The sequence below is a fragment of the Canis lupus genome, chromosome 17 (genome assembly GCF_003254725.2).
Source record: "Canis lupus dingo isolate Sandy chromosome 17, ASM325472v2, whole genome shotgun sequence".
NCBI classification, from domain to species: domain Eukaryota; kingdom Metazoa; phylum Chordata; class Mammalia; order Carnivora; family Canidae; genus Canis; species Canis lupus.
This window is the reverse complement of record NC_064259.1, coordinates 35,161,414-35,186,941: the sequence shown is the minus strand read 5'-3', so window position 1 is coordinate 35,186,941 and position 25,528 is coordinate 35,161,414. Positions and strand designations below refer to the sequence as shown.

The 25,528-nt window shown below is 38.4% G+C and overlaps 1 protein-coding gene and 1 pseudogene across 3 annotated transcripts in view; both read left to right on the top strand.

Moving 5' to 3' along the window:
* Positions 1-25,528, top strand: part of NPHP1 (nephrocystin 1) — a 60,169-nt gene that overhangs the window by 29,673 nt on the left and 4,968 nt on the right. For all 3 annotated transcript variants that reach the window (XM_025453985.3, XM_025453984.3, XM_025453983.3), the window contains 7 exons: positions 2,490-2,564; positions 5,094-5,204; positions 6,636-6,718; positions 8,999-9,075; positions 10,167-10,266; positions 21,067-21,179; positions 24,707-24,780. In XM_025453985.3, coding sequence (XP_025309770.1) covers positions 2,490-2,564; positions 5,094-5,204; positions 6,636-6,718; positions 8,999-9,075; positions 10,167-10,266; positions 21,067-21,179; positions 24,707-24,780 — 633 coding nt within the window. The remainder of the gene's footprint in view (positions 1-2,489; positions 2,565-5,093; positions 5,205-6,635; positions 6,719-8,998; positions 9,076-10,166; positions 10,267-21,066; positions 21,180-24,706; positions 24,781-25,528) is intronic.
* Positions 15,938-17,745, top strand: LOC112664425 (L-lactate dehydrogenase B chain-like; annotated as a pseudogene).

Sequence of the window (25,528 nt, the reverse complement as noted above, 5' to 3'; positions counted from 1 at the left end):
AATAGAGGGCAAGCCTAAATCTTACATTTCAAATCTTTCTTATATAATTAGACCATTATAATTTTTCAATTTGTTTACTTGTTTCCTTTTACATCTGTTTTATACTCCCATCTTCTTTTTATTGGAGTTAGCAATATTAAAATATGAACTATTTCAAGTACAAAGCAATGTGCAAAGCATGACATAACAGACACCCATGGCCTTATCACCTAGTTCTATTGAAGCTCCCCAGTTTGTGATAGGTACTTTGACTTTTAAGATAAAAAATAATTGCTTTGCGCTCAAATTTTTTGTAACCTTAAGACTTCTCTTTCTCTCTTTTTAAATATTTTATTTATTTATTCATGAGAGACACACAGAGAGAGGCAGAGACACAGGCAGAGGGAGAAGCAGGCTCCCTGGGAGGAGCCCGATGCAGGACTTGATCCCAGGACCCTGAGATCATGACCTGAGCTCAAGGCAGACACTCAACCACTGAGCCACCCAGGTGCCCCAAGACTTCTCTTTAAAAATAGTCTACTGGGGGCCTGGGTGTGGCTCAGTTGGTTAAGCTCAGTCATGACCTGAGCTGAAGGCAGACGCTTAACTGACTGAGCCACTCAAGTACCCCCAAATTTTAAATTTAATTAAGTGATTTAAAGTTAAATTTAAATAGCTACATGTGTCTTAGTGGTTACTGTATTGGATAGTACAGTTCTGGAAGATTTCTCTGTTCACTTCTTTATATTATCATTAAATGTTGTTTCTCCATTTACCTTCCTTCTGCCTTATTATTTCCTGAAAATTAGCTAGTTTGGGTAGCTATAATGAATTGGAATATTTTTCCTCTTATATTTTCTAATTGGTTATGATTGATGCATAGAAAGCTATTGTCATCTGGAAGTTGGTCATGTATCCCTAAAATTTACTGAAATTGCTTATCATATCTAGTACCTTTAAAATATAGTGTTAAAAAAATAAAAATAAAAAAAAAATAAAATATAGTGTTACTTTTTATAGAGTCTCAGACTTTTTATGTGTACATTTGTATTGCCTGCAAATAAAGACAGTTTTGTCTCTCCCATTTTTATTTCATATCCTTTTGCTATCTTACTGTTTTGGCCAGGGACTACCAGAGGGACTGCCTTGTAGTCTTCTTGATTTACATGTAAATACATCTGAAAATTCACCAATAGGATATTTGTTACAAGTTGTTGATAGGTACCCTTTCTTAGGTTAATTCTCTTCTGCTCCAGGTTTTCATATTTACAAGTGAATGTTGAATTTTAGCAAATCATTTTCTGCATCTATTGAGATGATCATTTGATTTTTTTCCTTTAATTTGTTAATGTAGTGTACCACAATAATAGATTTTCTGATATTGAGACATCCTGGGATAAACTCTTCTTGATTATAAACTTTTTATTTTGTTTAAAAAGAAAACCATTGCTGAATTAGGTTCACTAATATTTATTTGGGATTTTTGCATTAGTATTCATAAATAAAATAGGCTTATAACTTTCTTTGTGTTGTCCATATCTGGATTGAGTAAATAATATTAGATGAGCCTCATTTATTATAATACCCGTATATTTGGACTTACTTTTTTTATTGGTGTTGGTGTCTTTTCTGTTTATCATCTTTTTGCTTTTTTCTGTTTCTGTCATCTGTTGAAATATTGTTGTCTGTGTTCTGTTTTTTTCTACTTTTGGTTTGAAATCTATAGATTATATTTCCGTTATTTAAGTGGTTACTTTTCAATTTTTAACATACCTATTTAGCTATAAATTATTCTCATAAATCTAAAATTATCCTGTATTTGTCTTCCTCCTTAACACAGCAAAGATACTAACTAACATGTGGGATACCTGGGTAGCTCAGTGGTTGAGCATCTGCCTTCAGCTCAGGTCATGATCCCGGGGTCTTGGGATCGAGTCCCGCATTGGGCTCCCCAACAGGAAGTCTGTTTTTCCCTCTGCCTGTGTCTCTGCCTCTTTCTCTGTGTCTCTCATGGAGATTTTATTTAAAATAAAATCGTAAAAAAGATACTGGGCCACCTGGGTGGCTCAGCAGTTGAGCATCTGCCTTCGGCTCAGGGCCTGATCCCAGTATCCGGGATCAAGTCCCACATCGGGCTCCCTGTGAGGAGCCTGCTTCTCTCTCTGCCTGTATCTCTGTCTCTGTCTCTGTCTCTCTGTGTCTCTCATGAATAAATAAAATCTTTAAAAAACAAAAAATAATTTTTTAAGTTTTTATTTATTTTAGAGAGGGGGAGCAGGGGGAGGGGCAGAAAGAGATGGAGAGAAATCCCCAAGCAGACTACCACCACCACACACACACACACACACACTAAACATGAAGCCCAGGCCTTGATTCCCTGAGATCATGACCTGAGCCCAAATCAAGAGTCGGATGCTTAGGCGACTGAGCCACCTAGGCACCCCTAGAAGTGGTGATGTTTTTAGAGAGCTCTCTACAGTATGATCTCATATAAGAAAATCTCATTTCAGGTTCTGAGCAACATTCATACAGTCAGAGCCACATGGCAATCTAAAAAGCCCAAAACATGGACCTTTTCTCCCCAGGTAAGGAATCTGCTAAGGTGAATGGAATGAAACATGAACATCTTTTACCTGTTAAGTGTTATGCAATTTAATTTCTGAAGCAAAGCTGTCTATGTGTATCTCTCAAATAACATATTTATGTTAAGCACAAGATATATGGGGCCGGATTTGAATCTTTAATGTTTAATCATATAATGATTTAATGTTCTTTGAGGACTTTGATAAAAATTACTTTTGTTTCTGACTCATCAGAGTTACAATTCTTATGAATCATCTTATTCAGTGGATTTTGGGGTTCAATTCTAGGAAATGCCCTCTGATGAAAATGAAAACAAAAAGATAAATTTAGGAAGTGTTTTTCACAAATGAAATCAACTGTGCTAATGAGAGCTGTGCTTTCTTCAGATGAAATCAAGGGTGACGCCCGGGGCTGGTACTTTACACCCAGGCACTGTCAAGCCTGGAACAAAAAAAGACTGGAATGAGGTTAGGTGGGTTCAAACCACTGAGTCCCTATGACATAGATGTTAGTGAACATGAAGATTTTATATCTTGATGTTCTTGTTATAATATTGTCTATATTTATTTTACTTTACTTTCTTCCTGCCTCATAAATTTCATTATTCTAGTATTGACTTCTCATAACTAATTCCTTTGGGGCACTGCCCTCTAAAAATCCTCCATTAACCTTTCTCTTACTGCATCTGAAGATCTTCAAGCAATAGGGGTTTGAGAAGAGGACACAGGGCATTGAGGAGATCCAGCCACCTAGCTTGTGTGCTGCATGTACCCATGCTTGGCTTTAGCACATCTGAGAGTCTAGTTTGATCTTTTAAATGCCCTACTGCTTGTATTTTGGCACAACATTTCACAGTTCTGATGTTGCATTTCTATGTACATGAAGCATTTAGGGTCGAACTTTCTAATTTTTCTGGATATGAAGACAAACTGGAAGAATAAATAAGAAATTATTCCTTTGTTGACTGAAATTAAGCATCTGCTAGGAGTGAAATTCTTCCTAGGCACTATGGGAACTTACATGTTGGTAGAGAAGAAACATAGACAGGTATAATAACAATAGCCTGTGTTTATGGAGCTCTGTCCATGTGCCAGGCATGGTGGTAGGTCCTCTCCTGGGCATTATCTAATTTAGTCCTTAGAATAGCCCTGTTGGTGTGGGGGTCCTGTTGATATCCACCGCCAGGGCAGAATGTAATGGTTGAGGAACTCCCAAGTACTGTGGAAGCACAGAGGAAGGTGAAATTAATTATGGCCCTTAAGAAATACAAATCAAAACTACAATGAGATACCACCTCACACCAGTGAGAATGGGGAAAATTAACAAGGCAGGAAACAACAAATGTTGGAGAGGATGCGGAGAAAAGGGAACCCTCTTACACTGTTGGTGGGAATGTGAACTGGTGCAGCCACTCTGGAAAACTGTGTGGAGGTTCCTCAAACAGTTAAAAATATACCTGCCCTACGACCCAGCAATTGCACTGTTGGGGATTTACCCCAAAGATACAAATGCAATGAAACGCCGGGACACCTGCACCCCGATGTTTCTAGCAGCAATGGCCACGATAGCCAAACTGTGGAAGGAGCCTCGGTGTCCAACGAAAGATGAATGGATAAAGAAGATGTGGTTTATGTATACAATGGAATATTACTCAGCTATTAGAAATGACAAATACCCATCATTTGCTTCAACGTGGATGGAACTGGAGGGTATTATGCTGAGTGAAGTAAGTCAGTCGGAGAAGGACAAACATTATATGTTCTCATTCATTTGGGGAATATAAATAATAGTGAAAGGGAAAATAAGGGAAGGGAGAAGAAATGTGTGGGAAATATCAGAAAGGGAGACAGAACGTAAAGACTGCTAACTCTGGGAAACGAACTAGGGGTGGTAGAAGGGGAGGAGGGCGGGGGGTGGGAGTGAATGGGTGACGGGCACTGGGTGTTATTCTGTATGTTAGTAAATTGAACACCAATAAAAATAAAAAAATAAAAAAAAAATTATGGCCCTTAAGCTCAGGGAAGGTTTTGTAGAAGAGAAACTAGACTTGGAGGGTTGGGGAGGATTTTATAGTCAAGGCAGAGGGGTGTGGTTATCCAGAGAAAGGAAAAGAAATGAGCAAAAGAGAAAGGAAAGGAAAATTTACAAGGCACGCCTCAGGAAAGTTAAGCAAATGTGTGTATAAAGTCTTCAATTTTAGCTCTATTTACAAAAAACAATGGTTAATATAAATACCTTGTTTTATATGCAAACTATTTTTATAAAACCTCTGAGGACCTAGGTACACTATTATTTTCACATTACTTTAACGGAAGAATAAGTGAAGGCAAAGGTATTTCCCTCAAAACAAAACTTAAATTTTTTAACTTGAAATCATTGGTGTAGATGGGTCCAATCCATCTGCTTTCTGTTTCCTTTAAAAGATTATTATTACAATGGAAAAGTATAAACTATGTACAGATGAGTAGAGCTGAAACCTCCCTCCCATTTGTATTAGTAACTTAGTTTTCTTTATTGTTTATTTATTTCAGGTTACTGGCATCTTGCCCTGCTTGCTTGATGGTGATTGTTTTATCAGATCCAATTCTTCATCCCCAGATCTTGGAATATTATTTGAACTTGGAATTTCTTATATTCGCAATGTATGTCAGTTGAAAGAGAAAACCTTCTAACGTATCAGTTAAGAGAAGTTTAAAAAAAAAGTCTGTATTTACAAGTAAAATAATTGAGGTTTTCATATATAATAGAATTTTAATCTCTTGAGGAATGGGAATGGTTCTAATTTATATATAGTGCTGCTTTGTCAATAGCATTTATAATAAAAGTATATTTGTTTATGTTTATAGCTTGAATGAACTCCAATGCATTTAAAGAATGAAGACTTGAAAAGGATGAGAGTTTGTAGAAAGTGATAAAAGATGTTCAGTGGCATTCCAGCAGTGTTTTAGCTCTGTCCTACAGGGTCAGGGTATACTTAAGCTTGTGCCTATGGTTCTAATTAGGTGACTTGTCGAGTGATAATTTTTTATAAAGGGAGCTCCAGAAACTTGGATTAACTCATGTCATATAAACAATTAAACCAGTGGGTGTGGGTCTGTGTAGTAATTTATTTATTTTTATTTTATTCAGTCTTTTCTTTCAATTCCAGTATAATTAACATGCAGTGTTATATTAGTTTCAGGTGTACAATATAGTGATTCAGCAGTGCTGTACATTGCTGAGTGCTCGTCATGATAAATGTGCTCTTAGTCATCTTTACCTATTTGACGTGAGAGTAATTTAAATGTCCCTACAATCTAATAATATCTTGGTAGGTGTAGTATATATACTTGGCCTCAAGGTGACTCAGAGAACCAACTGCTGTTAATAGTATTACATCATCCTTTTTTTTTTTTTAAAGATTTTATTTATTTATTCATGAGAGACACAGAGTGAGAGAAAGGCAGAGACACAGGCAGAGGGAGAAGCAGGCTCCATGCAGGGAGTCTGACGTGGGACTTGATCCTGGGTCTCCAGGATCACAACCTGGATGGAAGGCAGCGCTAAATCACTGAGCCACCTGGGCTGCCACTTTCATTTCTTCAAGTCAGATGCATCCATTTGTGTTGTGGGACCGGAGAAGGAAGCAGAGCCCCAAGCAAGTCCCCAGGGCCTTTAGCAGTTGATGAGTAGAGGTAAAGTCTGACCCATGATTAAAAAATTAAAAATTATTTAATTCGTGCATTGCATCTCTCACTGAGACAAAGCTGCATAAATCGCATGTAGTACTTATGTGGTTTAGATCATTTCACAAAATATTTATATCATTGAAACAATAGCAACAGTTGTGACATCATCAGATTTAAGGGATTTTCAAAAGTAATTTAACAAGAAAGGATTTTCACTTTACATACTTCCTTAGCCATCTGGCATGCCAGGAAAATGGGACCGACTGTGTTTCACTTTATTTTCTTGTGAAGAATTTTTTAGTTCTAAAAGCGAATGCTAATTTTGTTCCCTTTAAAGGACCAGGTATGTGCTTTTAAATTTGGCTGATTCAGACATTAAGTTTTGTATGCCCATTTATTTCCTAGTCAACTGGTGAAAGAGGAGAATTAAGTTGTGGCTGGGTGTTTCTTAAACTTTTTGATGCCAGTGGAATTCCTATTCCAGCAAAGTAAGTTGTGTATATATTCCTTCCAAATGAATAATTTTGTAGAAATTCATTATTTAGAATCTGGATATCTCAGGTTTGCAGAGTGTGTATTCTGTTAGCATTTCAAAAACTTGGGGGAAGAGGGCTTTCAATGTTGATTTTAATGTTCTTTGAGGTGGTATATGAAAACAGCATGTACAGGGTCATCTTAGAGAGGAAGAAATGCCACATATAGAACAGTTATTTTTAAAAATGTTTCCTCAGGGGCGCCTGGATGGCTCAGTTAGTTGAGCATCCAATTCTTGGTTCCAGCTTAGATGGAGGCCTGCCTTGGGCTCTGTGCTCAGTGAGATTCTCTCTCTCCCTCTCCCTCTGCTCTTTCCCCACTCCTGTTCTCTCTCTCTCTCTCTGTCTCTGTTTCTTTCTCGGAAAGGAAAGGGAAGAGAAGGGAAGGGAAGGGAAGGGAAGGGAAGGGAAGGAAAGGAAAAAGAAAGAAAGAAAAAGAGTTTACCTCTGCTGAGAATATTTTTCAGTAACTTTCTATGGTATTAGCACATTTCACAGTGCTAAAACGGAACCTGATTCTCTCCAAAGAGTCGGAAAGCTAAGTCCAGGATCCCCAGGTCCTCTGTGACTCTACTTTTCTCCTATAGGGGACACGCCAAAATCCTAATGGCAGTTACTGTAAATGAATTTAAAACTGAAGACCAAAAAGCAGATGGGTACCAAATATTTGCAATATAAACATCATAGTCAGATTATTATCCCTGATATAAAATGGGCTTTCAGAAATAAGAAAAAGACAATTCAGACTTTTAAATGGGTGCACACACAAAAATCTAAGTCTAAGATATAAACAAGAAATTAACTGAAGAGATACTGTTGGGCAGGCATCAGGATGGTGATTATGATCCAGGGTTTGGAATTCTACAATTCAGGACTCTAGTCCTGGCTCTGTCTGTGTAATTAAGCCAAGTTCCAGGTTCTTTGCCTATACAAGCCCCAATTTCCTCTATCTTAAAATGGGAGAATATAACAGTTCCTACCCCAAAGGGTTATTCTGAGGATTAATTCAGATAATGCTCCCTGCCATCTGTGACTTCTGCTTACACTCCAGGGGTGGGTATGGCTTCTCTACCACAGGGCAGAGGTCAAAGTCCGGACTCCACTTGTCCTCCTCTAACATCAGCCCAGTGATAGGGGAAGGGGCACACCCTCTGAGAATGTAATAGTCCAGGCTACTTGTGATTTAAATTTGTTTTGTTTTGTTTTTAAGAATGTCTAGGGTTTTCAGCTGTCCCTAGTGGGAGAGAAAAGGGGATCTTCTCCATCTTTCCAAAAGTAAAGTCATAGCTATTTTTCTAAATGAGGTAGAAGCCTATGTATTGATATAGAAACATTTGCAATGTATATTATTATATGGAAAAAAGCAAGTCGCAGGATAGTATGTGTACTGTGGCTCCACTTTTGTTCATAAAATTTGTATTTGTGTGCATATATGGGCAGGTTCATGTAAAATGTTCCCGGAGGTTGCCTCTGAGGAGCAGAACTAGGGAGTTAATGCAGCGGGATTAAAGAGGGCTTTTATCTTCTACTTTCTACATTTAGGCAATATGCAACTTTAAAAGAAAATGTGTCAGTTTTGAGATTTACTATGTATATATATATTTGTTTGCATTTGCAAAGAAGAAGGTAGGGCCTTTCCAGACTAGAAGGGATGGGATGGGGAGGGATGTTTTGTTTTTGTTTTTTGTTTTTTTTAAGATTTTATTTGAGAGAGAGAGAGAGAGAGCTCGTGCATGCGAGGGGGCAAAGGGGAGAGGCAGAGGGAAATGGAGAAGCAGACTCTTCCTCCTGAGCAAGGAGCCTGACTCAACTCAGAGCCCAGTCCTGGGACCCCAAGATCATGACCCAAGCTGAAGGCAGATACTTAACTGAGCCACCCAGGCTCCCTGTTTCATTTTTTACTTATCATTTCTACTCTGTATAAACATTTGAAAAATACATTTAAAAATACATCATTAATGTGTTCATTAATGTAAATCATTAAAGTCAAAACACTTTGATGGCGTCAATTAATTTTTCCATTTTAATGGGGAACAATGTATTTTCTACAGTTCAAAGTTAAGAAGGAAACTTTATTTACTGAGATAATATCTCACAGAAGAATCAACAACTTTCATTCTCATTTAGCAATGAGACAAATAAAATGTCTGGAAATGTATCTGTGCTAAAAAATATTTCACTCCTGATTTCAGTGTTTCAAAATGGAAACACATGGTTTTTCCTATTCTTTTGTAGAACATATGAACTATTCTTGAATGGTGGCACCCCTTATGAAAAAGGTGTTGAAGTGGACCCTTCGGTATCCAGAAGAGGTATGGCTCTTAGGCATTGCTTTCTCTCCTTTCCTTAAAAAGTAAACAGAAGGGATCACTGGGTGGCGCAGCGGTTTGGCGCCTGCCTTTGGCCCAGGGCGCGATCCTGGAGGCCCAGGATCGAATCCCACATCGGGCTCCCGGTGCATGGAGCCTGCTTCTCCCTCTGCCTGTGTCTCTGCCTCTCTCTCTCTCTCTCTGTGACTGTCATAAATAAAAAAAATAAAAAATAAAAAAAGTAAACAGAATAAGCACCAGCAAAGAGAGCTATATGCTAATAAGCATAACATTCTTCACTTGAATTCACATTTTTAAAAATAAGTCATTTGATAGTAAAATCCTAATCATTTTTACTAAGTGCTTATTTTCTTGGCAGCACACATGAGACTCTAATGTAGGAAATCAGAAAGCATGGAGTCTGTTCATTAATGCCTTCTTGAACACTGAACTGATACTTGTGACCGCCACAGAAATAATGAAATAGTCTAATTCCCAGGTTGCCTATTGCTAGACATTTCAAATTGTGAAATACACTCTGAGTTCCTTTACAAATATTGAGCATCTTTTAATATATTCATTGACCAGGCACTGTGCTAGATAGATAATGGGGAAATGGAGAGTAAGACAGATATATTCCTTGACTCATGGATCCATGAGCTCAGCTCCTGACAGATGTAGAACACATAGCATGCTGCTGCCCTAGCAATGCCAGTACCACCTTCTTGGAACAGGAAAGGGTTTGGGACCTGGGAAGCAATTGGTTATACCTGGAGTCAGTCATGCTTTTTTTTTTTTAGGCATGCTTTTTAAACTGCTTTTCCCTTAATAATCTGGCAGCAATGCTGTCAAAGCATCTGATTTAGCAGCAGCTCGAGGGGCCAGTCAGGTATGCTTAGGGGGGGTCGGTAGGCTTTAATGCCATGCTTTATTTTTTTCTCAGCTCATTTAGGGTATGTGAGGTACCCCTGCTTTTCATACAATTATTATTTTTAACCAAAATCTTTGTTGTATTATAGAGAGCAGTTTATTTTATTATATTCACTGTCTCAAGCATTTCAAGTTTTGACATTTATTTTTGATTTTTTTTAAAGCATATGGGAGTGTTTTCCATCAGATGATGACAATGAGAAGGCAGCCTCAACTCCTAGTAAAGCTGAGATCTTTGAACAGGAGATCAAGAGACTTGCTGAGGTTGGTACCTGATTAACTTGAGGCTCTTCAATGTTTGTAGACTATCCCTGCTTTTGGCTTCTTCTCCTACTTGGTCATCTTTTGTCGGGTTTTTCCTCATTAATTCATCTGCCAAGGATCAGCAGGAAAATGGAATGATAGGAAAATTCAAATCAGCTTGTTCTTTTGTTTACTAGTTAGCTTGAGTAATACATTTGGTCAGAAATAGTAGAGAAACTTGGCTAAATCAGGCTTGCCATCCATGATCCTATTGTCCCAGAACTTTTTTTTTAATATTAGGTTAGTTGAGGTATAATTTACATGCAATAAAACTTACCTAGTTCTCTGGTTGACTTATTTTGCTTAGCATAATACCCTCTAGTTTCATTTTTTTTGATGGCTAAGTAGCATTCTGTATGTATATGGAATATGTATATATGTATCACATCTTTATCCATTCATCTGTCAATGGACGTCTGGACTCTTTACACAGTTTGACTATTGCAGATAGTGCTGCTATAAACATTAGGGTTCAGGTGCCCCTTCAAATCAGCATTTTTGTATCCTTTGTATAATACCCAGTAGTACAATTGCTGGGTCTTAGGGCAGTTCTATTTTTAACTTTTTGAGGAACCTCCATACTGTTTTCCAGAGTGGCTGCACTGTTTGCATTTCCACCAACAATAAAAAGGGTTCTCCTTTCTCTGCATCCTCGCCAACATCTGTCATTTCCTGACTTTTTAATTTTAGCCATTCTGACCAGAGGTGGTTTTGATTTGTATTTCCCTGATGCCAAGTGATGTTGAGCTTTTTTCCTGAAACTGTTGGCCATTTGTATTCCCAGCAGCTTTGCCTTTTCCAGAATGTTCTACAAATAGAGTCATATAGTATGTAGTCTACTGAGTCTGGCTACCTTCACCCAGCATACTACTGCATTTGAGAGTCATCCATGCCATTGCATGTAGTAGAAGTTTGTTCTTTTTTGTTCTAGATAGTATTCCATTTGTTGGATATACCTTTTTTTTTTAAGATTTTATTTATTTATTCATAGAGATGCAGAGAGAGAGAGAGAGTAGCAGAGACACAGGCAGAGGGAGAAGCAGGCTCCATGCGGAGAGCCTGACGTGGGACTCGATCCAGGGTCTCCGGGATCATGCCCCGGGCTGCAGGCAGCGCTAAACCGCTGCGCCACTAGGGCTGCCCTGTTGGATATACCTTAATGTGTTTATCCATTCACTAACTGATGGACATCTGGGTTGTTTCTAAGTTGGGCAATTATGAATAAAGCCACTCTAAATATTTGCATATAAGTTTTTTATGGGTAGCTATGTGGCTTTATTTCTCAGAGGTATAAATACATAGGAGCAGGATTGCTGGGTAATCTGGTGTCTTTCTAATTTTATGAGAAACAGTTTTCTGAAATTGCTATAGCATTTTACACTCCCAGCAGCAATGTATGAAAGTTCCAGCTACTCATGTTCTTGGTATTGCCTGTTTTTTTTTTCTATTTTGGCTATTTTAATAAGTGAGTAATGGATCTCATGGTGACTTTAATTTGCATTTTCTTCAGGAAGCTTTTTAAAACTTACTATACTTTTCAGTTAATTTTCTTCTATTGATTTACAGAGCTCTTTTTAGATTTTTTTTATTCCAGTATAATTAACATACAGTGTTATATTTTCTCAGGTGTACAATACAGTAGTTTAACAATTTCATACATTACTCAGTACTCATCACACTGAGTGTACTCTTAATCCCTTCACCTATTTCAAGGAACTTTTACTCTAGTGGGTTCCCAGATCTATCACCTTCTAACTCAGTAATCTCTTGGACAAGTCATTTAACTATCTTTCTTAAGATACCAAAGGACCTATCAACCCCATGAAACTATAATGAGGTTTAATGAAAAGAAAGTATGTAAAACATCTAGATTATTTTTATAGTATATGGCACATAGTAAAACACAATACGTATTAGCTATAATTATTTACTATTATTATCATATGTATACATAAACGCAAATATAATTCTAGGTCCATGGTGCTATGTCATAAAATTTGTTTAAGTGAAGATGTGCTATGTAGCTAGTGATATCAGGAGGATTTGAAATAGTCTTTGAAGGATTGGAGACATGTACACATGTGAAGATGGGAAGCTATAGAGAAAAAGAACCTAGCACAGAGAGCACATGGTGGACAAGAGAGTGGAAAGGAGGAGCAGTGCCTAGAAACAGAAAACTGATGAAGCTGACCTGTTCCACCACGACCTGCTTCTTGCTTGCTCATTACCAAAAAACAGAGTAATAGGATGAAAACTTGGCATAGCCTCCTAAAATGTTGCTTTTCTTGTTCTGGATCATGCCCTTAGTTTAAATACTCCTCATTCTTATATCTGATACTTAAGTGTGTTTTATAATTCTAGTATTAACAGTTAAATCTTTCAATAGCCATTAATGATGTGTTCATGGGTATTACTCATTCTCTTGACTCTCCCCCCCACCCTGCCCCCAGATGTTTATAGCACTTATAAATTCCCTTTTTCACCAATCTCTCCTTGGAAAATTGTTATTTTTCAAGATTAAAAAAAAAAAAAGAAGAAGAAGCACAGTAGCAGTCTTTGTAAAAGAAAAGCCATAATCCTGTTTGGCTTCATTCTTCTGCTTCTTCAGCCTCCCACTCCTCATCTCATTGGTAAGCCTCCAGGAGTCCCCAAGTACTCCCAAGTGTGTCTTTCAAGCACAACTCTTAATAGTGTTGCTTTGGCCCCAGATACTGGTTCCAAGATACTTTTTACAATCTAGAGATCAGATATGACTGGGTGGTGCAGAGGTCAGGTAGGCAGGCCCATGCTTCCAAAGCAGTGAGTGTTGTGTATACTGGTTCTCAAAGAAGGGTCCTGAGTCTTTGCCCTCCAGACCCCAGGAACTGAGGTGTGCTTGTTTGATCACAGCATATACGAGGCACCGGAAAAATGTTTGCTAAAGAACTTCAAAGTAGGAATCTGCCTTTTAGTGTAAAAGTGTACTTCAGACGTCTGCTCTGCCTCCTGCTGTCCCTAAAGTTCCCTCACCTTGTCTTGGGGTGTGCTCTTCTCTCCTCCCAGAGCCCAGGGGGGAACCTGTCTTGAATTGCCACTCCACTTTGCATGACCCAGAAGTGTGTATGCCTGGTAGTGTCGAGTATGGACTGAGGCAACCCTCCAGTGCAGCCGAGGTTCAGGCTGGCTCTCACAGAGACCAGGCCATGGGCTCAGAGAATCCAGAGGCCCCATGCCTCAATGCAGAGCCCATGGGCTGTGGTGCGAGGGCTGTGCTGTAGGTCCACCAGCATGGGCACTTTTGGGTATCTCTGCCCTGAGCCTGAACACCCTGGAGTGTAGAGACTGAGGCAGGACTGATCCATCTCAGCCCCCTCTCCTCCCCTGACTGCCTCCTTCAGAAGTACATCCCACCTCTCTCCCCACCCTCCCTTGCTTAAGAACTTCACCTTTGTTTGGCCAGAATTCTCTGCTTGAAGGAGAAAGGACAGAGGCTTTTAACATTATGCCAAGGGACATACAACAATGTGTACAGACCCAAGGATGGGAAGCCCAGTGAGAGTTTGCCTTCCCACCCATTTTTACCCAGTGCCCGTGCTAGCTGGCTTCACACTGCCCTTTCACCAACCAGCAGTCTCACGTGTGTATGCCTTTGGATGTCTGAAGACCTGCAAAAATGCAAATTAATCCGTGTAGTGAAGACCTGCAAAAATGCAAATTAATCTGTGTAGACTTGTCTCCTTTTTTTTTTTAAGATTTATTTATTTGAGACAGAGAAAGAAAATGAGTTGGAGGGGAGGGATAGAGGGAGAAGGAGAAGCAAATTACCTGGTGAGCAAGGAGCCCAATGAGGGGCTGGATCCTGGGACCATGACCTGAACCCAAGGCAGGTGCTTAACTGACTGAGCCACCCAGGAGCCCCAGTTTGTCTCCTTTACTAAAGAAACAGCACCAGAACCCTGCCCATGGGACTTCTTTTGTGGAGACAGTTGTAATCATAGTGACCCTCTTGGCATGAGGCAAATAAGGGAACACATAGAATCCTTCAGTTTCACCGAGACTTGCCTTTCTAATTTTGGAGCTATTTTTCAATGGTTTTTTTGTTTTTGTTTTTGTTTTTGTTTTTTTACCTTGATATGATTTGGCCGAAGGCATGCTCTTAAGCCCCTGAAAGGCTCTGAATTTTGACGACTCTCAGTGTATTAGTTCAGCACAGATACCAAGAAATACTGATCTGTAGAAGTAGGCTGTGTGTATGTGTATAAATTTGCTATAAACTTGTTTATTTGTCTTTGCTTTTTTGATGTATCCTAGCTTGCTTTTTCTCTTTCACTTCCATTGTATTATTTCTAAAAATAAATGAGGTAATAGTGTTACTAGCCTGGGGCCCATGATTACATGATTCTGTTCATTGCACTTCTGCCATCAGAGTTTGCTGGTGTATCTGTGAGATCAGAAAGATGTATATTTTTACTTCTTCAGCATAGCCTATCTCAGTAGCTCAGAGCTTTCTGGTCTTCTTGAGTTTGGGAAAATCAGAAGATTTCCCTAAAGAAAACTAATAAAGTGCAGCTGTACTGGCTCATGTTATGGGGAAGTGCCAGAAGGAAAGGAGTGCCTACACTGTGGGAGGAACGAAGGCCTCTACCACAGGCTGGCAGTGATGCCAGCCAGATAGAGCAGGCGGGTCCATGAGAGGTGAGGAAAAAATGAAAGGAAGGTTACACCCCTTCCTCTAGCAAAATCAATGGCTGTTCTTCAGCATGAGACATGGTTTGGGCATGCAGCTGAAACACTGCCCAAATGAGCCATAGACCAGAGGACAGGATGTGGAACAAGCCTTAGGAATTGCAGCTGAACACCAAGAAGGTATGTGGCAGCATCAAGGCAGCTTACATGGTCCTCTGCAACCAGTCTTTGAAATCCAGATCAGACACAAGACTAGCATTGTAGCCAGATTAGAAAACAATAATTTCTAACTTTGTGTACCAAATGCCATATATGAATGGAAGAGAACCTGTCTTGCATTTTTGGATATTTCTAGAAATGCAGGAGTTGATTAGGAAGTGGTCAAGGATACTTACTAAATTCCATGAACCTACCCCTGGGGTATCCATTGCTCCTCCACCACCATAGGCATTACATTCATTCTATTTACTTCCAACAGGCTGGAAACCTGAACTCTACCTCTGTGACTAATGTTCCCTTCTAAAATACTTCTTCTAGAAATTAAAGTAAAGGATTAATTTACAAAAGTTAAAGTCTCTCGAGCCCCCCTGGGTGGCTCAGTGGTTTAGCGCTGCCTTCAGTCCAGGGTGTAATCCTGGAGACCCGGGATCGGGATCGAGTCCCTCATCGGGCTCCCTGCATGGAGCCTGCTTCTCCCTCTGCCTATGTCTCTGCCTCTCTCTGTCTCTCTCTGTGTCTCTCATGAATAAGTAAATAAAATCTTAAAAAAAAAAAAAAGTCTCTTTTTAAACTTTTGGTGGTTTTTCTTAGCCCAAAGATATTTGCCTCCTTGATAAAGGACATTGTTTGCAAGGTTTTCAAGATTTCCTATGTTTAGAAAATGTATATTTAAAATGATTCAAGAGCTCTCTCCTTGCGGATCCTGCGCCAGAGGAGATGCGCGCAGCTAACCCGGTCTCCTTCGCGCGACCCTTACAGCTGCTGGTCCCTGGGCACAATGGCAACTCTTAAGGAAAAACTGATTGCACCAGTTGCAGAAGAAGAGGCTGCAATCCCAAACAATAAGATCACTGTAGTGGGGTGTTGGACAAGTTGGTATGGCATGTGCCATTAGCATTCTGGGAAAGTCTCTGGCTGATGAACTTGCCCTTGTGGATGTTTTAGAAGATAAACTCAAAGGAGAAATGATGGATCTACAGCATGGGAGCTTATTTCTACAGACACCTAAAATTGTGGCAGATAAAGATTACTCTGTGACTGCCAATTCTAAGATTGTGGTGGTGACTGCAGGAGTCCTCCAGCAGGAGGGAGAGAGCCACCTCAATCTGATGCAAAGGAATGTTAATGTCTTCAAATTCATTATTCCTCAGATAGTCAAGTACAGTCCTGATTGTATCATAATTGTGGTTTCCAACCCAGTGGATATTCTTACATATGTTACCTGGAAACTAAGTAGACTACCCAAGTACCGTGTGATTGGAAGTGGGTGTAATCTGGATTCTGCTAGATTTCGCTATCTTATGGCTGAAAAACTTGGCATTCATCCCAGCAGCTGCCATGGATAGATTTTGGGAGAACATGGCGACTCAAGTGTGGCTGTGTGGAGTGGAGTGAATGTGGCAGGTGTTTCTCTTCAGGAACTGAATCCAGAAATGGGAACAGACAACGACAGTGAAAATTGGAAGGAAGTGCAAGATGGTGGTTGAAAGTCATCAAGCTAAAAGGATATACCAACTGGGCTATTGGATTAAGTGTGGCTGATCTCATTGAATCCACGTTGAAAAATCTCTCCAGGATTCATCCAGTGTCAACAATGGTGAAGGGCATGTATGGTATTGAGAACGAAGTCTTCCTGAGTCTTCCGTGTATTCTGAACACTCGGGGCTTAACCAGTGTGATCAATCAGAAGCTGAAGGATGATGAGGTTGCCCAGCGCAAGAAAAGTGCAGATAACTTGTGGGATATCCAGAAAGACCTAAAAGATCTGTGACTTCTGGCTTCTAGGCTGTAGAAATTTAAAACCATGATGTGATTAACTGTGAGCCTTTAGTTTTTCATCCATATACATGGATCACAGTTTGCTTTTATCTTCCTAAATATGTGAATCTGGGCTCACAGAATCAAAGCCCATGCTTGGTTTAATGCTTGCAATATGAGCCTTGAACAAATAAAATCAACTACCGTAAAAAAATAAAAATAAAAAATAAAATGATTCAAGACATTTCCTTGAGTATCTTTTAACATTAGCTCTTATGCTCAATATATCCCAGTAGGCAGTAGGCACTTAGTGTGTGTCATGTGAGGATTTTAAAGCACCCACTTGTCATGTTTCAGATTATTATTTTTGAAATAATATTGAAATTTTATTTCTTTTTTTTTAATTTTTATTTATTTATGATGGTCACAGAGAGAGAGAGAGAGGCAGAGACACAGGCAGAGGGAGAAGCAGGCTCCATGCACCAGGAGCCCGACATGGGACTCGATCCCAGGTCTCCAGGATCGCGCCCTGGGCCAAAGGCAGGCGCCAAACCACTGCGCCACCCAGGGATCCCTGAAATTTTACTTCTATTTTTATAAATATTTTCTCTTTGATGCTATTGTATATGAAATTGGTTTTAATTTCTTTTCAAACTGTTCATTGTTAATGTATAGAAACATGACTAATTTTTAAAAAATATTTTATTTATTTATTCATAAGAGACACACAGAGAGAGAGGGGCAGAGACACAGGCAGAGGGAAAAGCAGGCTCCTCGCAAGGAGCCCAATATGGGACTCGATCCCGAGACTCCAGGATCAAGCTCTGGACCGAAGGCAGGCGCTCAACCGCTGAGCCACCCAGGTGTCTCTGTGACTAATTTTTGTATGCTGATTTTATATCCTACAACTTTGTTGAATTAGTCTATTTAAACTGTTTTTTTGTGGAAGCTTTAGGGTTTTCTACATATAAGACCATGTTGTCTGTGAACAGAGATAAGTTTTCTTGTCTTTTCCAATTTGGATGCCTTTTGTTCCTTTCTCTTGCTTGGAGCTCTGGCTAGGACTTCTAGTACTATGTTGAACACAAATGGTGAAAACAGGCATCCTTGTCTTGTTTCTGATCTTAGAGAAAAAGGTTGTGGTCTTTCACCATTGAATATGATATTAGCTGTGGGATTTTCATATATGGTCTTTTTCATGTGGAAGTAGTTTTCTTCTATTCCTAGTAGTATTTCTTCTATTTCTGTTGAGTGTTTTTATTATGAAAAGGTATTGAATTTTGTCAAATTCTTTTTTTTTTTAAGATTTTATTTATTTATTCATGAGAGACAGGGAGAGAGGCAGAAAAGGATATACCAACTGGGCTATGGGAGCCCGATGTGGGACTTGATTCCAGGACTCTGGGATCACACCCTGAGCCAAAGGCAGACACTCAACCTGCTGAGCAATGCATGAATCCCTCAAATTCTTTTTCAGCATCAGTTGAGAAGATCCTATGGGGTTTTTTCCTTAATTCTGTTAATGCAGTATATCACATGGATTTTTCTAATGTTGAACCATCCTTGCATTCTAGGAATAAATCCCACTTGTTCATAGTGTATAAACCTTCTAATGTGCTGTGGAATTCTGTTTGACAGTTTCTGTTGAGGATTTTTGCATCAATATTCATCAGGGATATTGATCTGTAGTTTTGTGTGTCTTTGGCTTCAATAACAAGATAATGCTGGTCTTAGAGAATGATTGTGGAAGTAATCCTTCCTTTTCAATTTTATGGAAGAGTTTGAAAAGGATAGATATTAATTTTTTAGATATTTGATAGAATTTACCAGTGAAGCCATCTGGTCCTGGTGTTTTATTCATTGGAAAGTCTTTGATTATTGATTCAATCTCCTTACTAGTTATGTCTATTCAGATTTTCTATTTATTCCTGATTCAGCCTTGGTAGGTTGTGTGTTTCTAGGAATTTGTCCATTTCATCTAGATTATCCAACCTGTGGATATACAATTATTCATAGTTCTGTCTGCAATCCTTTTTGTATTTTTGTAAAATCAGTAGCAGCATCTCTCTTCATTTCTGATTTTATAACTTGAATCTTTTCTCTTTTCTCTTAGTCCTCTAGCTAACAGTATTGATTTTGTTGATCTTTGCAAAGAACCAACTCTTGCTTTCATTGATTTTATATGTTGTTTTCTGTTATTTTGCTCATCCCTGCTCTACTCTTTATTATTTCTTTCCTTTTGCTATATTTAGGTTCATTTGTTTTTTTTCTTTCCTAGTTCCTTAAGATTCAAAGTTAGGTGGTTGATTTGAGATCTTTCTTCTTTATTAATGTAAGCATTTATAGCTATAAACTATTCCTTAGCAGTGCTTTCACTGTATTCCATGAGTTTTGGTATGTTATGCTTTCATTTTACTTGTCTCCAGATATTTTCTAATTTTCCTTATGAGTTCCTCTTTGAGCCATTGATTGCTTAAGAGTGTGATGTTTAATCTCTACATATTTGTGAATTTTCTATTTTTCTTCTGTTGATTTCTAATTTCATTCACTTGTGATCAAAAAATATGCTTTGTATGACTTTAGTCTTTTAAGTTATTAAGACTGGTGTTGTAGCCTAATATATGATCTATCCTGGAGAATATCCCATGCACACTTGAGAAAAATGTGTATTCTGCCATTAACTGAGTGAAGTGTTCTGTATATTTCTTTAGTTACAGTTAGTCTACAGTCTTCTATTACCTTATTTATTTTTTGTCTGGTTGTTCTTTATTAAAAGTGGTGTATTAGATTCTCCTACTATGATTGTAGATCTGTGTATTTCTCTCTTCAGTTTTGTTGATGTTTGCTTCATATACTTAGTATCTCTAATATTTGTTGTGTATGTTATAATCTTTATATCTTCTTGGTGCATTGACCCTTTTATCATTATATAATATCTTTCTTTGTCTTTTTAACACTTTTTTTAACTTAAAGTCTGTTTTGTCTGCTATTAAGATAGCCACCCCTGCTCTCTTTTGTTTACTATTTGCATGGAGTATCTTTGTCCTTTCATTTTCAACCCATGAGTGTCCATAGATCTAAAGTGAGTCTCTTGTAGATAGAATATAGTTAGATCCTATTTTTTCTGCTCATTCTGTATCTTTTGACTGGGAAGTTTAATCCTTTTATTTTTAAGGTAATCACTGATAGGGAATGTTTAGTACTGCCATTTTGTGATTTGTTTTCTGTACATCTTCTGGGGGACTTTTCTATGCCTCATTTCCTCCCTTAATGCCTGCCTTTTATTTTATTTTTTTTTTGTTTGTTTGATTAATTTTTTTGTAGTGGCACATTTTGATTCCTTTTTCATTTCCTTTGTGTATATTCTATAGATTTTTTTCTTTGTGGTTATCATGGGGATTCCATATAACATCTTAAAGTTATAGGAACCTATTTTAAACTGATACAAACTTACCATCAATATTGAAATTTGTTTTTTGTTTTTTGAGCCCTTACTATAGACCAGACATTACATTAAGTACTTCACACTTACCTCAATTTAATCCTTTTAGTAAGTTTCTGAAACAGAGGTATTACTCTCTGCATTCTAAAATGAGGAAACCAAAACAAAAGGACAATAATTAACCCTAAGCCACATAGCTAGGAAGAAGCAAAGTCAGAATTCAGTCCAGGTCTGCCACACCCCTCCCACATTCCACCAGGCACCAAGGAACAGTCTGAACTCCTCGTGTGTCCTTTTTCATTCATCGCATCAGGAGGAATGGCTACAAGGCTTTGTCAAAACTGGTAGCTGACTAATCCCCTTCTTCCCCAAACATGTAATTGGTGACTTTCCTTCTTTACTTAACATATAACATGGGTGAATGCCCTAAAATGGAAACACAAGAATGGCAAAACAGAGTTCAGATTTGAAAGTGTACACATAGAAATAGTAGTTTTCTGAGGCTTACTGTAGGCAACTTATAGTGGGAATTTTCTTTAAAACTGTTAAAACTTTTTTCCAATAATGAAGCAAAACTTGGAACTGTTCATTAAAGTAGTAAGTATATATTTAAAAAAACACTGTAGGTGAGATTGTAGGGAATTGTTTAATGAATACATATTTTTCTTCTTTAACAGTTTACTGCCAGAAACATTAATTGGAAGTATGTGTACCATTCATTTGTTGATATTTTATCGCCAAATTCTTGGAGATGTACTCCTGAAAGACAGGACGAGCATGCAAAGTGCTGGTAAGAGTCTTTGCAATTTCCTTATATATAGTAATGCATCATGCTTTGAGTAAATGTAACCTACGCCAGCCTTTATCTTCTGCTTCTGAAGGTAACATTTGGAATAAAATATTTATTTTTTGGAATAAAATATTTAGAATAGCATCAGTGTCAATAAATTACCTTGAGGGACGCCTGGGTGGCTCAGCAGTTGAGCGTCTGCCTTTGACTCAGGTTGTGGTCCTGGAGTCCCAGGATTGAGTCCCACATGAGCCTGCTTCTCCCTCTACCTATGACTCTGCCTCTTTCTCTATGTCTTTCATGAATAAATAAATAAAATATTTTAAAGTAAATAAATAAACTACCTCGTTGCACAGTATTGTACCCCATTGTACACCTGTATATATCCTGTGTGAGCTCAGTATATATTCAGTTCTTTACAATATGCATATTTTTACATTACAAATTATGGAGATTCGAGATCCTAAAACTCAGACATAATCATATTTCCCCTCGGTGTCTTGAATAATATGTTTATACCACATGTTTGGTATGTACATCACCTGTTTGGGAAGAGACCAAAATCACCCAAAATAACTGATTCTTAATGTGTGAAGTTAAATGTCAACAGATTAGTTAAAATTAAATACAGATAAAAGGTACTCCAGTGTTCTATTTTTATTCTTGTAACTTCTTTGTAAGCTTGAAACTTTTTCCAAGTAAATTGTTAAAAAATAATTTTAAAAAATCAATGAGTTATCACACATGATTAAACTTGCAAAGAGATATAAATATGTTATAAGAATTGCCTTTAGGGGTGCCTGGGTAGCTCAATAGGTTAAGCATCCAACTCTTGCATTCAGGTCAGGTCATGATCTCAGGGTCCTAAGATTGAGCCCCATGTTGGGCTCTGTGCTCAGCATGGAGTCTGCTTGTCCTTTTCCCTCTGCTTTTCCCTTCTCCCCTACCCTCTGTAATAAATAACTAAAATCTTAAAAAAAAAAATTACCTCTAAAAATAGTTTAATTTTAATGAATAGTCTTTGAATTCAGTAAATTAGAAAGCAGATATGTATAGAGTGCTTCCTATATGCCAAGCATGTAGTAGGCGGTTGTAACAGATACATCCTCACCCTGGTGGCGTGACAGACTTCAAACACAAGATTATATAAATAATCCTTTTCAACCTTATAAAATAAGTATTTTAAAGGAAGAAAGCCAACATGAACATACACTAGGAAGACCTGAGGGAAGTCTCTAGGCAAGTAATATTTAAGATAAGACCTGAGAGAGGAGTTTAAGATATGGAGGAAGAGCCTATCTGAGCAGAGCCAGTGTATCTGAAGACCCAAGGCAAAACAACCCAAGTATGTTGGAGGGATTACAGTTGAAAGCAGGCCAGTGTGGCTGAAACAGAGTGAGTAGGACCAAGAGCCCTATGATGGCTTAGCAATTGTGGACAAGTAGAGTTCATGGTTAGACAGGAGTCCTTTCCCAGGACTTAAGAGAGAGAAATGGAACTCTACAACAGGGAGGTACCACCATTTCTCAAGGAACAATTATTACTCCAAGGGAAGGACACTTTGAACTTCTTCATCATCGCTTGCCTTTGAATTTATTTTAGTAACTCGAAAGAAACTTCATGAATGATAAGACTTATTAGAGGGTTATTAGCTTTCCTGTTGGGAAGGAGGTTACTCAGAACCAATTTCATCATTTGAATCTGACCATCAGAATAACCCTGATAAGACCTAGAGGAACGATTTTTCTCTACTGAGGATGCAAGGTAGCAAAATATATTGCCCATGTCATTTTAAGAGTGTCCTTTCTGGTGTGCTTCTTTGCAAAGGTGTTTCATTTGCCATTATTTATTGTGAAATATCAGTATTCTCCTACACAGTATTTAGGACTATGGCTAGAATCCTCAACTCCTGATTCCTTTCATTTTCATCCACCACCATCCATTGACCCCAAATACCAGTTCCGGGGTCCTTTCTGACTCCAGGACTGGAGTCAGTTCCTGAGCAGCTTGCACCGTGTCTCCTGTCCCCCGGCACTTACTAGTTCCAGCTCAGCAGGAATTCTAGTATATTTGATATTCAGTGTTATATTAGTTTCAGGTGTACATATAGTGATTCAACAATTTTATACATTACTCAGTCCTCTTCACGATAAGTGTACTTTTCATCCCCTTCATCTATTTCACCCATCCCCCACGCACCTCCTCTCTGATAAGTATCAATTTGTTCTCTATGGTTAAGAGTCTGTTTCTCATTTTGTCTCTTTTTCTTTGTTTGTTTTGTTTCTTAAATTCCACATATGATTGAAATCATATGTGATTTGTCTTTCTCTGAATTATTTTGCTTAGCATTTTACCTTCTAGATCCATCCATGTTATTGCAGATGGCAAGATTTCCTTCTTTTTATGGCTGAATAATAGTCCTCTGTGTATGTGTGTGTGTGTATCTCTTCTTTATCTGTTCATCAGTCTGTGGATACTGGGCTGCTTCCATAATTTGGCTATTGTGAATGATGCTGCAATAAATATGGAGGCACATACATCTTTTCAGATTCTTTGGGTAAATACCCAGTAGGGGAATTGCTGGATCATATGATAATTCCATTTTTAATTTTTTGAAGAACCTCCATGCTGTTTTCCACATTGTCTGTGTCAATTTGAATTCCCACCAACAGTGCATGGGGGTTCCATTTTCTCCACATCCTTGCCAGTACTTATTTCTTGTGCTTTTTATTTTAGCCATTGTGACAGGTATGAGGTGTTATCTCATTGTGGTTTGTGTTTCTTTTTTATTAGAGAGAGAGATAGTGCAGGGGCAGGGAGGGGCGGAGGGAGGAGAGAGAATCTTTTTTTTTTTTTTTTTTTTTGAGGAGAGAGAATCTTAAGCAGACTTTACACTCAGCTCAGAGCCCAATGCAGGGCTCAATCTCATGATCCTGAGATCATGATCTAGGCTGAAATCAAGAGTTGGATACTTAACCAACTGAGCCACTCAGGTGCTCCTGTCATTGTAGTTTTGATTTGTATGTCCCTGATGATTAGTTATATTGAGCATCTTTTCATGTGTCTGTTGACACATGTATGTCTTCTTTGGAGAAATGTCTGTTTATGTCTTTTGCCCATTTTTTAATTGGAGTATTTGGTTTTTTGGTGTTGAGTTGTACTTCTCTAGTTACTTTTACCATACTTCAGTTATGTCATAAGGAGGAAAGAGAGGTTGGAAAACAGCAAAGAAAGGAGAACAAAATTTTCTAGTTTTATTCTGTTCAGAGCCACTTTACTTTCACCCTAAAAGCTCTGTCTACTTGGTACAAGACTCATTTCATAACTCCCTGGAGTATGAGTTTAGGGGTGGATGGAGATTGAGCAGACAGTTTTGAGCCCTCCTAGAAGTTAAAATGTATAGAATGTGTTATCAACAAATCATGTAGCATAATAATTTTTGTCTGAATGAATGTTTTTATGTCTGTTGCAGTCAAATACATTGGATGAAGTTTATATAAAATCCTTTTTGTTCTTTTGTATTTCAGATTTAATTAGTAACCCAGTGTTGGCCACCTTCCCCAAGCTCTTGGAGCAGCCTGACATGATGGATGCACTCAGGGTGGGTAGCACACATCATGATAGAAACCTATGGGTTCTGAAAACAATTGAACATACCATGTTAGTGAGTTCTGACACCTGCTCTACCGTTGGTTTGATTGTTTTTCCAATTTGGACAGTGTCTCCCAACCCCTGTACATTGTCTAGTTAACTTGCTCTCATCCTTTCTTCCTTAGTATGAATACTATTTCCCAGGGCTGCTTCCCCTGACCCAATAAGCAGATGGAGTACCTGCTATGTACGCTATTGCAATCTCTTTCCTCTTCTTTATTCCTTGACTTAAGATGGCCACTGATTGTATCCTAAGCAAAAATCCAAAATGGTTTGTTAGATAAATAGACTGACCTTTCAGAGGAGAATCAGGGTACATATATCATTTTTTAAAAATTTTATTTATTTATTCATGAGAGACACAGAGAAAGAGTGAGAGAAAGACTGAGAGAGAGAGAGAGAGAGAGGCAGAGACACAGGCAGAGGGAGAAGCAGGCTCCATGCAGGGATCCCGATGCAGGACTCAATCCTGTGACTCCAGGATCATGCCCTGGGCCGAAGGCAGGCGCTAAACCACTGAGCCACCCAGGTGTCCCTATCAGTTTTGTTTTAATTCAACATATACTGTCTGCTTATATGAAATTGCAACTGGGTATTAGTTTGAACCCTATAAAATCTCTAATTTTTAGCCATTTTGTGACTTTCAAAAATGTCAGTTTCATAAAGTTTAGCTTAATATATCAGTCAACAAATATTAC